Consider the following 15115-nt stretch of genomic DNA (forward strand, 5'->3'; position numbering starts at 1 on the left):
TGGCCTGTTTCAGACTGTGACTTACAAGTTACGGCTGACTTTGCCTCGCCCAGTCATCTTGCCCAGGGTGGCAGGAATGGCTGTCCACACAGGAAATGAGTTCATCAGGAGGCTAAACCCTTTCTCCCAGTCCTGTTACATAGAAATGAGTTAGAAATGAGTTCATCAGGAGACTAAACCCTTTCTCCCCGTCCTGTTACATAGAAATAAGTTAGAAATTAGTTCATCAGGAGGCTAAACCCTTTCTCCCAGTTCTGTTTCATAGAAATAAGTGACAATACAGTTTCTGCATATATTTGACCTCGACCTACTTTCAAGGTCACAGGGGTCAAGTACAATTTTCCAGGTTTGTACCATATCTACTCTATTTCATCCTCGATTCTCCCAGGGTGCTGCTCACTTTCACTGTCTGGACTCCTGGAATATGTCATAGCAAAATCAAAGGTTCAGTTTTGCACCACTTTGTGGATGAGATGAGAAAACTAGTTTGATCCTTTGATGAAAGAATCTCCTGATCGTGTAACGGTAAAACTTACTGGCTTTGGAGTCGGGCGTCACTCGTAAAACTTACTGGCTTTGGAGTCGGGCGTCACTCCTAAAACTTACTGGCTTTGAAGTCGGGCGTCGCTCCTCTGTGATCTTCACAAGTATCAGCCTAGTGACTGGTCAGGTTAGTTTACCTGACACCAATCAAATAGCTGGCAGTGTGCCTTCAATTTCGCTATGACATATTCCAGGAGTGTAGAGATCGAAAGTGAGCGTAACCCCTGGATATCAAGGATGTGATAAACACTGCCAATCACCTTTTTTTCTCCAGGTTGAAGTGGCCCAATTTAAAATTTGATTTTTTTTCCGAAATATTAAATCAACTGATAATTATTATCAATAACAAAATAACATCTTCTCAATAGATCATCAGTGAAGAATTTTAGAATAAACCCAACAGGAACAGCTGGGGAAATAAAGTGACAACCGAGACAACTGAATATTTAGATTCCTCAAATCAGTATTTCTTTGTCCAGAACAACAAATATTATTTTCAGAATAAATCCTTTACCGTGATGAGTTTTCTGTTGGTACGGATGTCAACAAAACCATCAAAGTTCAGGTTGTAGAATCTGCTGAGGAATTGGTTTGAGGCGGCCTTGTCTAGGTTCATGTAGCCGTATACTAAGACAGCAAATAGCGTACCCAGGAACCCAGGGCACATCACAAACAGGATCTGGATATAACAAAACCGTCAACATTGTATTACACAAAAATTCTGTAATCACTAAACATTTGTACTGTGGATTACACTGGACAGAGATCATAACATTGTTTGGTTTGGTTTTATTTTGTTTAGCATCCTATCAACAACTTAGGTAATTTAACTCTTTCACCCCTATGTAACTTTAGTAGACTTTCCCATGCATTGATATGGATGAGTTCATTATGATCTACAGTGGTGACAGGGTTAAGGATGTGCCACCGTGTGTGGATGTCTACTATAGAGGCATTACATTGGTGTACTTGCCTCCATGTGATTAAACCGTGGATCTTTTGCCAAATTTATAGTGCTATCTCACTGAAATAACATGTCAAAGGCAACCATGACAGTGTTCAACTCAGTCACATTATACTGACAATAGGTAAACCAGTTGTTGCCATTTGCCTAAATGCTGAACGTTCTGCAGGAAACTCTCGCTTTAAGGACTTAGGTATATGTCCTGGCCTGGGGAGAGAACCCATTGCCTTCCTCACCTGGGGAAATGTTATAATACAGATGGACATATACCACTGTATATAACACAGTAATATTTTAACAATGCAACATGTGTCTAAAACCAGAAACTTGAATGATCAATACAATTTTTAGTAACCATATTATACCGGTGATAAGATCATGTCTGGTGTATTGTTGTATTATACCGATGATAAGATCATGTCTGGTAATAACTGAGGAATATAATTATGCCCAATTTCAATACAAATAATGCTATTTTTTTCCCAATTCATAAGGAACAGGCTGTTGTAAAACTTAGATAACAAAAAGTCTGAATATATGTTAAGCTAACCATCAGAATGTATCGGACACAGTTTCTGGTGATTAAAGGATTGGGACTTTAAGTCCCTCCAGTCCTGTGTTGACACAGCATCAAAAACTAAGCGTAACCTCTACCTTGACTATTTTTATATCCACAGGCCCCCTTGGCTTATCACCATAAACACAGTATTACTTCTTTATTTTAAGAAATTTCTCCAGTTAAACAGTTTTCTGAGGCACAGAGATTAAAGAGCACAGCTTTCCTCTGGACAATATACATGTATGTCCTGCTTAAAGTTGACGAGGATGAGAATTTTAAGTGGACCAGCAGTGTGACACATCTTCCAAATTTCACGAAATCAGACGACCTGAATCAGTAATTCTCGAGTCACGCAGATAAAACATTCATTCACTAATCCGTGTGACTAAGATTTACATCATGACACCGACAGTTGTTGTGTGATTGGTTTTTGTGGTTCGCGTGGTTAAATGGAACCGCAAATAGTACAAGGAATCCAGTCGGCATGTATACACAGATCAGGAGAGTATGTATCAACGGTAGACTTTGTAATACTGCAATTATTTAACATTATACAGAGAGTAAACACTTAAGCCTCGGAATTAATCATACTGGGTACTTCCCTATTTCTTCAATAAGATTCATAATTTTTGAAATATGTTATATCAAAGTTTTAATTTAAACACAAATAAACGTGCATAAAGTAAAACTTTGATATTACATACCAATTTTTTTTAAAGTTTTTCATGTCAGAGCTATTTTCTGGCAACATTTTAAACTGTTTTAAAAGTACTTAAATGACTCAATTCAATAACAATTGTATAAAACGATAGTTTGAGCTGTAATTGTATGCTATTAATTAATTCAATTTGTCTACCTTCATAGTCAAAAATGGAGTTGAAAATAAAAACTCTTTCCAAAATATGCCGACCGAGTGATTTTTATAATATATCTAACCAGTGTTTTCATTTAACACTGGCTGCTATTCGTCAAATTTGGTCCGGCTATTTTTGTCAGAATTATTAATATCTATAGGTCAATATTACTGCATCTGAACATTAAGCAAGCAATGATTTTCAAATCTACCACACGTTTCGAAACTTAGTGAGAGTACTGCTCACCACAGAATACAGTATAGTGAATTCACAATAACACATACTCAAACATTAGACATTTTCTTTTATATATATTTAGCCAATCAAACAGCTAGATACATGATTATCAAGCAAAAGAACATACATCACTCATCCAATCAATGATGGATAAAAATGTTGGAGACTACAGAAAAATGGTAAATACTTGCCAGTATTTTATTTCAACCATTTTACCTTTAACAAGATTTTTGATCCAAAAATGACAAAATTATATCAAAATACCTGAGAACTACTGTAAAACTTAGCAAAGCAAAATTTTAACAATTTATAGTATGCCATTTAACCAATCAGAAAACCTGATACATACACAGCTTATCCTTCATCCAATCAGAGATTCCGATACATACCCAGCCACAGACTCGGCCGCCAAATCCCACGATGAGGAACACGACAATCCAGACAACAGTGAGGCCGACTGGAAGCATGGAGAATCCAATATCATGGAATGGAGCGGTGTTGTTCCACACGGGAAATCCTCGGATGTCCGAGATCTTATCAGTGATCTGAAGGTACTGCATGCTAAACAGTCAAACGGTAGATACACAAGTAATAAGTTAAGTGCCAAGGATAAAAAATAATAGAAGAATTATCAATGTTGAAAACTAATCAATCGCTCCTATAATTGAAAAGATGATTAACACATCACCCCTGAAGACATATTTAAACTCGTTCAGTTCAAAGGTTGGACTAGTTCATTATAAAATTTCAGGGGTGAATGATTTAATAGGTAAAGTTTGGCAACTTTTTAACAAATTTGAGAATGATACAAAGAAATATTTTTGTATCTGAGAAATGTTTGAAATAGCATAATTCTTCATTAATATTCTAGTTAAAGGTTTACCTTTTCCATTTGGAAATATAACGAAAAGGTTGTTCTTAAATGTCTGTAGACAAGCTTTGATTTTAAATATTTCGTTATAAACTAATATAAACAAGAGCTGTTAACTTTCAACTGCATTTTATCAATGAAGTCTGTTTATTTCCCTGAATCAATACAGTTGTAGCATAGATTAATAAAACACTTTACCACAAACTCCTTTACGCTGCTACCACTCTTAGTAACAAGAAATTCGTGTGAACTATTGTTTTAATACTTACTTGAAGAATTCCTTTTCTGGCGTCTGTCTAGCAACATCTGATGCCTGTCCTCTGTGAGGAGAAAATAAACAATAATAACCTATATAAAAAAATAAACGATAATAACCTATATAAAAAAATAAACAATAATAACCTATATAAAAAAATACATGATAATAACCTACCTCCGTATATAAAAAATAAACGATAACATCTTATATTAAACAAAATTATATCATCATATATCTTTTATCGAGTCAAGTCTGCCTTCTATAACTAGGAGAAAGTTACAAACTAAAACATCGTTAGTATATAACAAACATGCCTTATACAGTACCTACAAGTGGAAGTCGTAACTATTCTACGATTGAGTTTATTAGATCAGATGAAGAAAAATCATGTTGCAGTCAATACCATTATAAATTAAGTATTGTCTTTTTCATTTGTGCTTGCAGTTCACAAGATTAACGATGACCTGTGTATATCAATGTTCCGTCTTTTCGTATTGCAGAGTTATCTTCTCTTGGGAGCAGGTATTGATTGTTACGTCATTGGTCTGTGTGAGAAAATTACGTCATTTTCCCAAAAATTGATGACGTTACTCTCACAAACAAGTGACGTAACAATCAATACCTGCTCCAAAGAGAAGATAACTCTGCAATACGCAAAGACGGAATAGATGTTTTCACATTTTTGTCCCATTCCTGTGCATTTTTGACAGAACTGCACAGGCCATCGAGGACACAAGAGGAGCGTCACAATAGGACAATAACGATGGGACGTCACAAAATCAGAATATTCCGTGTGACAAGTAAACTGCTGACACCTTACTGTGGTCTCTGAGCTAATTCTAGTGATTGGAATGAGAGAAAAAAAACTCTTCATGCCCAGGGGTGTACAATAGGGAACTTACACCCTCAGGATTTTCAAATCAGTGCAAAACCTTTGGAAGCCTCGGGTTTCCCAAAATTGAAAACCCCTTTAATAGAATTTCCCTACCCATGGGCAACAAAGAGCCTTACAGACAGTTTTGTTTTGGAATTGTAAACCAGCAATAAAATACTTGTGCCTATATTGTCATAAGCAAACTTTTATAAAAAGACAAATAAAAGGTAAAACTAATTTTTGAAAATTAAAAAGGACAGAGGATTTTGGTGGCAATTTATCACCTGTCACAATTCTTTATAAACTTATCATACACCCAACATTCAATCAAAATACTGAGAAAATAGTTACTCTGCTTATATATTTATTATTGATATTAAGGATCCCTGTCCAACTGCTATGAGGTTTTTTCTTATAGACAGTTATCTCCCCTTTACTTCCGTTTAGAAACGTAGCCCAGCTCAGGTACACTTCCGTTGACCAGGTATCTCAATCAGTTAGAGCGATAGTAAAATAATCTGAAGTCCGGGGTTCAAATCCCATTCTGGACCCGTTAAATTTTTACACTCAGAACAGTAGTGTTGAATAAAATTTTGTTTATTTAATCTTTATGATTTCTCATAAAATCCCACAATGCTGGAAAAACAGTGGTACAGGAATCCTTATGGCAAACATGTAAAAAAAAAAGGCAGCAACGATGTCAGTCCACTACAACGTAATCTTGAATTACTGCAATATGTCAATGCAAACACATTTACTCATTCTGAAAAACATTCAGGCATACTTCAAACCACATATCCATGACACTACCGAAACCAAAATTAAAATTTCTTTATGCTCGATGTTGCCCTCTCTTTGACTTTACCTTAAAGTTAGTGTATGTTTGTTAACGTGGACACTGATGTTAGTGGACAAAACTCCCAAACAACCATACACAATCATTGATGAGGCAATAAAAAGAAATTCACAACAAAAGAAGAAAGTAGAATATGCATGTTTTTATCACATAATGTACTGTGTTATCCAGTAAATATACCCATGTCATATCTTTTTGTGTATTAACCCATGTAATATGACCTATCAGCCCTGTGAGCGCATGGTTTAAGTTTCAATTGTGACGTCAGGCCTAGGACAAGTACATGACGTCACAGACTTACGCACTTGAGTCAAAATGGCGGCTTTTTACATTTCAAGGTTGCATGAAAATTGTTGCTTAACATGAATAAATGCCACAAATCATGATTATGTGATATAAAGGATCTTACACTCGATCTCATTTCATATGAAATTTATGAAACTTGTCACAAGTTTTTCATTTTAGCTCGACTAATTGTTTTTGAGACTTGGTTCATAAATCTCATATGAAATGGAAACTCAAGTAAGATCCTATATATATAAATCATTATAACTCAACAAAAGAAGCCTTAAAACAAAACTTGCTTAATATAAGTAGAAGGAGAGTAAAACTCTTAAAGAAAACTGATATCTGAATTGATTACAAGAGGTGATAAGTCATGCAATGAAATAATTAAATACAATCCCTCAGATCATAAATAGAGAACTTCCATGAGTGTCCATGTCATATTGTATTTATTTAACAAGTTCAATAATTTGATATTACATGAGCCTTTAGGCAAGCGTCATATCAAATTATTGAAGGAGTTTGATAAATTCAATATGACATGGGCATGAATGTATGATTCTATTTATCACCTAAAATTCATAATTTGAAAAAAAATATTTAAACACAATAATGTGTTATCAGCTGACTATAAATAGGTAAAAACCTATTGTACAGCGCAAAGTAGTTCCAGAATACTTCTTTGTTTATTAATGAATAATTTTACATGCAATAAAAATAATAATGACAAAACAATGTTTCAAAATCATTTAAAATAACAAAAAGTGTATCATATAATACAGTAGATAAAGGCAGCACCTGTAGTGGCGTAGGAAGATGTTCCCATGGTTTTGACCAATCGCAGCACCTTCACGTTTTATTACACGTGTGTAATACCATATTTATGACATGGCCTTATGACATAGTAAAATGGGTCAGTTTTGTGATAAAAGAATTATTTATCAAATCCTGCACAGTTATCGCCCTTAGAGTAAATGATGAGTGACCTCCCTAATATATGTTGTTAAAAGTGTTAGCAATGATAACTGTTACTCTAGTATATGCTACTACACAATTACAAGTGTTAATAATTAGTTACCTCCCTTGATTTCCAATTACAGTTACCTCCCTTAAATATTCTGTAACAAGTCTTAACATTGACAGTAACGCTGAAGACATTACATAACAACAGAAGAAAGCATTTTCAGAATTGCTTCTAACTGAAAGAAAACTCAATTGAAGTTGTACTTGGGCTTTGATACAATGCATTATTGAACTCGTTTATCCCTGAAAATTCATAATGAACTATTCCAACCTTTTGGTTGGAGGAGTTCAAATGTGACTTCAGGGGTGAATGAGTTAAGTATCCTTAATTCTGGATATGTTCTCTTCAGAAATATCAGCCTTATGGTGTGCAGAACATGATCTTACGCTTAATCCAACACACAACACATTTAAAGGTGACGAAGACAAAAGCTTAAAGCAACACTGAAAACAAAACTGACCAAACTATCCCCACAGACAGTTAGTGTGTTACTTACGACAACCGGTTGTAATACACTCCCTCGTTTTGAGAGTGCATGCTGTAAGTAAAAACAATACTACTATGAGGCCCACACTGTTAGTGTTAAATTATATAATAGTCCTGAGTATGTCTACACGTCACAGTCGTGAGGTATATATTTGCTGTATTATGTGTTAAATTGTATTATAGACCTGGATATGTCTACACGTCCCAGCCACGATCGAGGCCTATGTACTGTTTTTAGTGGTAAATTGTACTATAGACCTGGGTATGTCAACATGTCCCAGCCACGAGGCCTATGTACTATATTTAGCGGTAAATTTTACTATAGACCGGGGTATGTCAACACGTCCCAGCCACGAGGCCTATGTACTGTATTTAGAGGTAAATTGTACTATAGACCTGGGTATGTCAACACGTCCCAGTCACGAGGCCTATGTACTGTATTCAGTGGTAAATTGTATTATAGACCGGGGTATGTCAACACGTCCCAGCCACGAGGCCTATGTACTGTATTTAGTGGGAAATTGTACTATAGACCTGGGTATGTCAACACGTCCCAGCCACGATCGAGGTCTATGCACTGTATTTAGTGGTAAATTGTACTATAGACCTGGGTATGTCAACACGTCCCAGCCACGATCGAAGCCTATTTACTGTATTTAGATTTTTCCTAAAATGATTTCCAACAGAAAGTCTTAGGCTAAGGACTTTCCCTAACCCTTTCACCCCTAGGTAACTTTAGTAGACTTTACCATACATTGATCTGGATGAGTCAATTATGGTCTACAGTGGTGAAAAGGTTAAGCTAAGGAATGCATGTGAATCTGGGAACAAGTAAACCTTGCTAAAACATCCAAACTTAATACTAAACTATAAATAACAGAACTTTTACGAAAACTTGAATTTGCGAAATATGCTTCAAATAACCTTTTTGTGAGAATTTGACACAATAGAGAAATCCGACACTTAGCCGTGTATATTGTATAGAAGTACGTACGTTACAGGCAGGTTCTCCACACATTTGTCCGTGTTCCATACGTTACTACAGCCCTCCCACAGGTATGGCTCCTGGATCATAGAGATCACTGCGTACATCCCAAAGTGACAAACCAAGGGCGCAAAGTACACACAGGTCAGGAACAGGTCAATCAGCAGGGCCACACCCACTCCTGTAACAAAGGCTAAAGGTTAGTTATCAAGGTCATCCCAAGTACAAAGGTCAAAGGTAATTAAATAGGCCCTGTAACACAGGTAGGAGATTAATCGATAATTGATAACAACTATAGGTCAAATGTCACGGGTCAGTCAACATCTATTCTAGCACCAACTAAAGGTCAAATGTCAGAGGTCAGTCAACATCCAATCAAGTAACAACTAAAGGTCAAGAGTCAGAGGTCAGTCAACATCAACTTCTTTAAGTCAATCAAAGTGTCAGATGCATCTGAAAAAGTAATACAACTATAGGCTTGGTCCAACTAACTTCTAAAAGGCTGATGCTAGAGACTTTGTATCAATATATATTTATACTTAAGCACTATTTTTTTTTAAATTGTTTCAGAAAACAATTTGCCTGGTGTTATTTTATCTTTTCCAATGGCATTACTTGACATAAAACGCTGTGTACTTTTAGTTGCTAGATAAATTTAGCCTCGCTATGGAAGGTACATAGTTTATCAACATAGAGTTTTATGATTATCTGATTGGTCAAATGTTAACTTACCCTTTGCAATCGGCAGATATCTGGAAAACAGTCCCACAATGCCTTTCTGTTCGTAGCCTCCCAGTTTGTGTTGTATGAACATTGGTGGTATACACAGTATAAACAGGAAAACATACAGGGCAAGTAGGGCCATACCTGTCAACAAAATGTCATGTGATCAAATACTTCATTCTGATTGGGTGACAAGTTGTCAACAAAATGTCATGTAATCAAATACTTTATTCTGATTTGGTGACAAAGTATATTGGGTACATACGCTATGTCATACCTCTAAAACAAATGTCACATGATTAAATACTACATTCTGATTGGATGACAAAATTATACTATGTGTGCAATGGTATACCTGTCAATAAAACATCATGTGACCAAATACTGTATTTTGATTGGGTGACAAATTCTGCTATATGGGCAATGGTATACATGTCAATAAAATATCATGTGACCAAATACTTAATTCTAATTGGTCAAAAACTATATTGGGTACACAATGCAACGCCTGTCTATAAAACACCATGTGATCAAATACTTCATTCTAATTGGTCAAAAATTATATTGGGTACACAATGCCATGCCTGTCTACAAAACACCATGTGATTAAGTACTTCATTATGGAACAATGAAATCTGTTAGTTTAAATGCTAAGTTTGTTTTGGAGAAAAAAAAACAGGAATTGAAAAATTTCTTTTGTGCGAGTTTTCGAAAAGTCTGTTTCCTTTGTCAAGCAAAGAATGTAAATGACTGGTGTCTCGAATTTAAACTGCTGAAAACACAACAGATGAATATTATTCTGTGTATATTTCTTCCCCAAAATGTAAAACATTTGAAAGGTACATATATGCAGAAATTGTTCTGCATTTGAGAATTTACTGAAAATAGTTCATCACAAAAAAAATAAGATATACAGAATATCATTTTAAACTAATAAAATAAAATGGCAAATCCTATTAAAATCTGCTAGCTGGTGACCTCTCTTAAATCTTGATTTCAGTGGATTTGTCTTCACTTTGATGACCTCAGCAAAAATCATAATTTAATACTCTACAAATAATGACCCCTTCAAACTCCTTTCACTTTCTGTACAAATCAACCAAACACCCCTAAAATAATCAATAAAGACTGTCCCAACAGTTATTAAGGCCAGCCCATTGCCAGAAAATAAGGGTAGTTGTGGTAAACCATTATGTTAACACTGGTACCTTAAGCTCAACATAATTACACCATTTTCAATGATTTTGTCGATGCTTGTAATTATTTTTTCAGTTCTTGTCTCTGTCTACGAGCAATAATTCAATAAGCAGTAATCATAGGTCTCTATAAGCCGAGCACCAACTGTCGAAACCCACGCCCCGCCACGCTCTCCTTGGGTCAAAATTAAGTTACAGCTATAAATACATCTGCTGCAAATATCTGCGGTAAATATTCTTCAATTTCAATGATGCACTGACTGAAATCAACATTTTTTTTCTGATCTTTCTCTAGTTGTTCAGTATATGAGCTGGATGTCAATGATAACGACATTTCAAACAAAGCGGAAAACAAACATGGAGGACAGTGAGTTAACAAATGTTTACTCAGTGTTAACTGCATTGAAAACAAAAATTATTCTCCAGAACCAATAAGGATCCATGCAAAGTTGGTTGAAATCTGATCAGCTTTTCAGGAGGGGTAGTTTTTTTTTAAATTTGCATAAATGACATATTCAGCTTTTTTTTCAAACTTTACATAACAGACATGTTCAGCTGATTCAGCTTTGAGTTAATTATTATACTCAATAAATCTTTAATTTATTTAAATATTTACAATATCAGAGCAGTGCAGGACCAAACCCCAAAGCCTTAATACTGGGTACATTTTGTATGTGACGCTAGATAGCTGAGAACTTCAAAGTGGATTAATGCTTTTATAGTTACTAAGGATATTAATATTAGCAACATCATTAACTCATTCACCCCTGAAGACACATTTGAACTCTTCCAATTCAAAGGCTGGAATAGTTCATAATGAAATTTCAGGGGTGAATCAGTTAAGCTAAAAATCACAGAAACTCAATTAAGATATAATTTGTAAAATATGTTTCTAGCCATATCTGTGTCCTAGTTTACAGTAAATAGGAATAAAAAAACTTCAATCCTATACGTATGTGATCTTCCTTCCAATCTCATTTTCTTCTTTCAAGGCCTCCTGATATTTAAGGACAACTGGCGCTGTCATTAAATTTGGATTTTCAATCAAGACAAGTTGACATTTTAAGACGGATAAATGTTTTATTGTATAGCCTTAGAAAAGGCAATTGTGAGAAATTGGAATCTTTTGACAATAAGTTCTCATCAATAATGTTCATTTCGTATTGGGTAAGGATTGAATTCCAAAAATAGTCAACTACAGAAGTAGATCTATGGTTAAAGCAAAGGCTTAACTCGTTTACCCCTGACATTGGATGATTGGCTATTCAAAACTTTGAATTGGAAGAGTTCAAATGTGACTTTCGGTATGAATGAGTTAAACCACCTCACCATATCCTGACAGATCGGTTACATATTACCTCAGCAGGTACAGGCATCACAAGGGGGTGATTTTCTCCTCAACCAATTAACTACATCATCACTTTTGCAACAGTCACTTTCACTTTGTTTTCACCTTCAGGAATAAGGGCGAATTATCAAGGAAGTAAATATTGGTACACACCATACAATATATAGCAAATATAATACCTGAAGGGTGAAACTTTTTAAAATTTCCATGGGGGAGATTACGCATGCTCAGAATTACAAGCATAATATTAATCTAAATGTGTGTAAATACATCTTAGGGAAAAAACAACTCTTAAAAGGCATCTCTTGAGCCTTCAGATGAAATCATCACATCTTAGAAAATAGGAATAGTTCAGCAAATTCAATGGTTGAAACTTTTTAATTTTAGGGTCCAAAATAGGGAGAATCGGCAGACATGGGTGAAATTACTGTATACCGTCAAACTTTGCCCTTCGTCCATGAAATAATTTTTCACCCAGTGTAAACTTTGCCCTTCACATAAAATTACTACATGGTATGTATGTTATGGCATCGACTTATATTCCCTGTACTGATAAATTTGCCCTAGTTATGGAGGGCAAAAAGGTCACGAAAAAAATTAAACTTCGGCAAAAATGTTCGGGTATAAAGGGGGGACATAGATTTGACCAGTGAAGGGCAAATATAGAGAAGTCACTCCTTGAAAATTGCATTGGCTGTTTGGCCTAAACAGTTATTCCTGATTAAAATGGAAATTTAGCTGTGACGTGCAGGAGTCTTGTCATATAACACTTAGTGTGTCGGTATCTCAAATCTCAAATAATGACAGGACAACTTAATGACATCTACTACATCAAATAGACTTGAAGCATTGAAGGGGGTCAAAGGTCAACACTTTCACTGCACGTTCTGGCTCCCGTTCCTTGTTCAACAAATATTGACTTATCAATAATGGAACTGTGCCTGCATTACAAGCTCTTGTAGGATATTGATTAGTGAGAAAAAAGGTGACAGTGAGGAGATAGCGTTAGCGCTCGGCTCGGTGGAAACATCGGTACCCTACACTGAGTACACAACTTACCTGGTGTTAAACCTTCCATTGATTTTAAGAAAGTTTTTTTTTCTATTTTTGTTAATTACTTGTAAAAGTGAATCAAGACTTATTAGCATTGTTGAGTGTACGGTGTGACATTTCAGGAGAAATTCATTCTTACTCAGGTTACGACAGACATTTATCAAACCAACCTCAGAACCTGCAAGCATGAGCAATTTAAAACAAAACGTCCATCTAGTATATGTTGAAAAAATATTGAAAATGAAAAACAAAGCTATGTCTATATAGATCTTATTTAGATTTAAAACAAACACAAAGATACATGTGAATTAAATCTGTTTTAACAACTCTCCGCCAATTAAGCTTTGCATAACTTGGCCTCGATGACCACTTTCTGGACACTTAATAATTTAAAAATATAATTTTCGAAATACTTATTTTTAAGGGAATATTAGTTTTCTATCCGTACAATTGCACGTTTTCCCTAACAAGTTTCATTTGTAAATCCATACACTATCTTTGACAAGATGGTAAATATATCAAACACATTGAAAAATACAAATTAGAATATACCTGAAAACACAAATGATTGTATGCAGTCAATAAGTTCAGACAGGTTTAATTTATCAGATAATACTAAAGTTTGAAGGGAGATAACTCTAACACAAAAACCAGGTATCATGTGTTAAATAGTATATATTCTCAAGGGAGATGACTGAATCATATCTGAAACAGAGACAAATCTAACATATCCTCAAGGGATATAACTCTAACACAAATCACAACCATAACTCAAGTGTATAATATAGCATATATCCTTAAGGCAGATGATAATATTATAAATCACAAGTATAATGTGTAAGATAGCATGTATCCTTAAGATATGGTAGCATATAACTGCAAGGGAGACAACTCTAATACATATTGTTGATATAAATATCGTAGCAGTAAGCTTAAAGGAGACAACTTTTAAGGATCCCTGTCCCACTGCACTGCTGTTTTTCCTATGTATATAGTAACCTCCCCTTAACTTCCGTTTGAATGTAACTGTAGAACTGTTGTGCCAGATAGTATAACAATCCGAAGTCCAGGGTTCAAATCTCTTTCTAGACCCGATAACTTTTACACCCAGAACACTGTTGTTGATCATATTTTCTTTATTCATCTTTATCAATTCTTATAAAAGTCCTGCAAGGTATGGTTTTCTTTTCAGAAATGATTTATCAAAGTTATAGTCATGCCAGAAAAAAAATCCAACACTTAGTTACAATTTTTGACAGTGGTACTGGGATCCTTAAACGTCATTAATGTACTTAGATATTCTTTGTGATTAAAAATGTTCCAGAATCATCAAGTTTTAGCCAAATACAATGCTAAATTTTATCTAAACAAGAACAATATGGAATCACCCATTCATTTATTCATTTATAATTTACTTGCTCAGGCATAATTTTCTTTTAAAAATTGATAAATGTATCCAGATATAGGAACAAATATCCAAAAGAATCTGCGCTACAAAAATAAAACAATCAAGTATTGATGTTAAATTGTACGGACAGACGTGAGTAAAGTTATTTATATGATAACTGCTCTTCAAAATGATTAAACCACTCCCTGATTCCAGGTGCCTTTACAATGATCCACCCTTGATAAATTGGAAGTCTGGACTGCAACAAAATATCAGCCAACAGATTCTTGGATCAACTCCAGACTTATGATGCAGGCTAGAATTCAACTATCAACTCCAGACTTATGATCCAGGCTAGAATTCAACAATCAACTCCAGACTTATGATCCAGGCTAGAATTCAACATACCCGTGTACCTGCTCTCAACATGTACCATAGTAAACATAACAACGACCCTTGTCACATATCACCTTCACTCAATTCTCAACATGTACCATAATAAACATAACAACGACCCTTGTCACATATCACCTTCACTCAATTCTCAACACGTACCATAGTAAACATAACAACGACCCTTGTCACATATCACCTTCACTCAATTCTCAACA

General features: G+C 35.0%; 1 protein-coding gene across 8 annotated transcripts in view; it reads right to left on the reverse strand.

The window, feature by feature from the left end:
• The window catches only part of LOC110466921 (sodium- and chloride-dependent GABA transporter 2-like), a 123237-nt gene that overhangs the window by 23940 nt on the left and 84182 nt on the right, over positions 1-15115 (reverse strand). For 7 of the 8 annotated variants that reach the window (XM_021523725.1, XM_021523723.1, XM_021523718.1 and 4 more), the window contains 7 exons: positions 9530-9664; positions 8807-8978; positions 7823-7864; positions 4298-4348; positions 3547-3718; positions 1058-1222; positions 26-132 (listed from right to left, as the gene is read on the reverse strand). In XM_021523725.1, coding sequence (XP_021379400.1) covers positions 26-132; positions 1058-1222; positions 3547-3718; positions 4298-4348; positions 7823-7864; positions 8807-8978; positions 9530-9664 — 844 coding nt within the window. The remainder of the gene's footprint in view (positions 1-25; positions 133-1057; positions 1223-3546; positions 3719-4297; positions 4349-7822; positions 7865-8806; positions 8979-9529; positions 9665-15115) is intronic. The other variant, XM_021523724.1, reaches the window with a different exon arrangement.

Source organism: Mizuhopecten yessoensis, unplaced genomic scaffold, assembly GCF_002113885.1.
Source record: "Mizuhopecten yessoensis strain PY_sf001 unplaced genomic scaffold, ASM211388v2 scaffold11147, whole genome shotgun sequence".
NCBI lineage: Eukaryota > Metazoa > Mollusca > Bivalvia > Pectinida > Pectinidae > Mizuhopecten > Mizuhopecten yessoensis.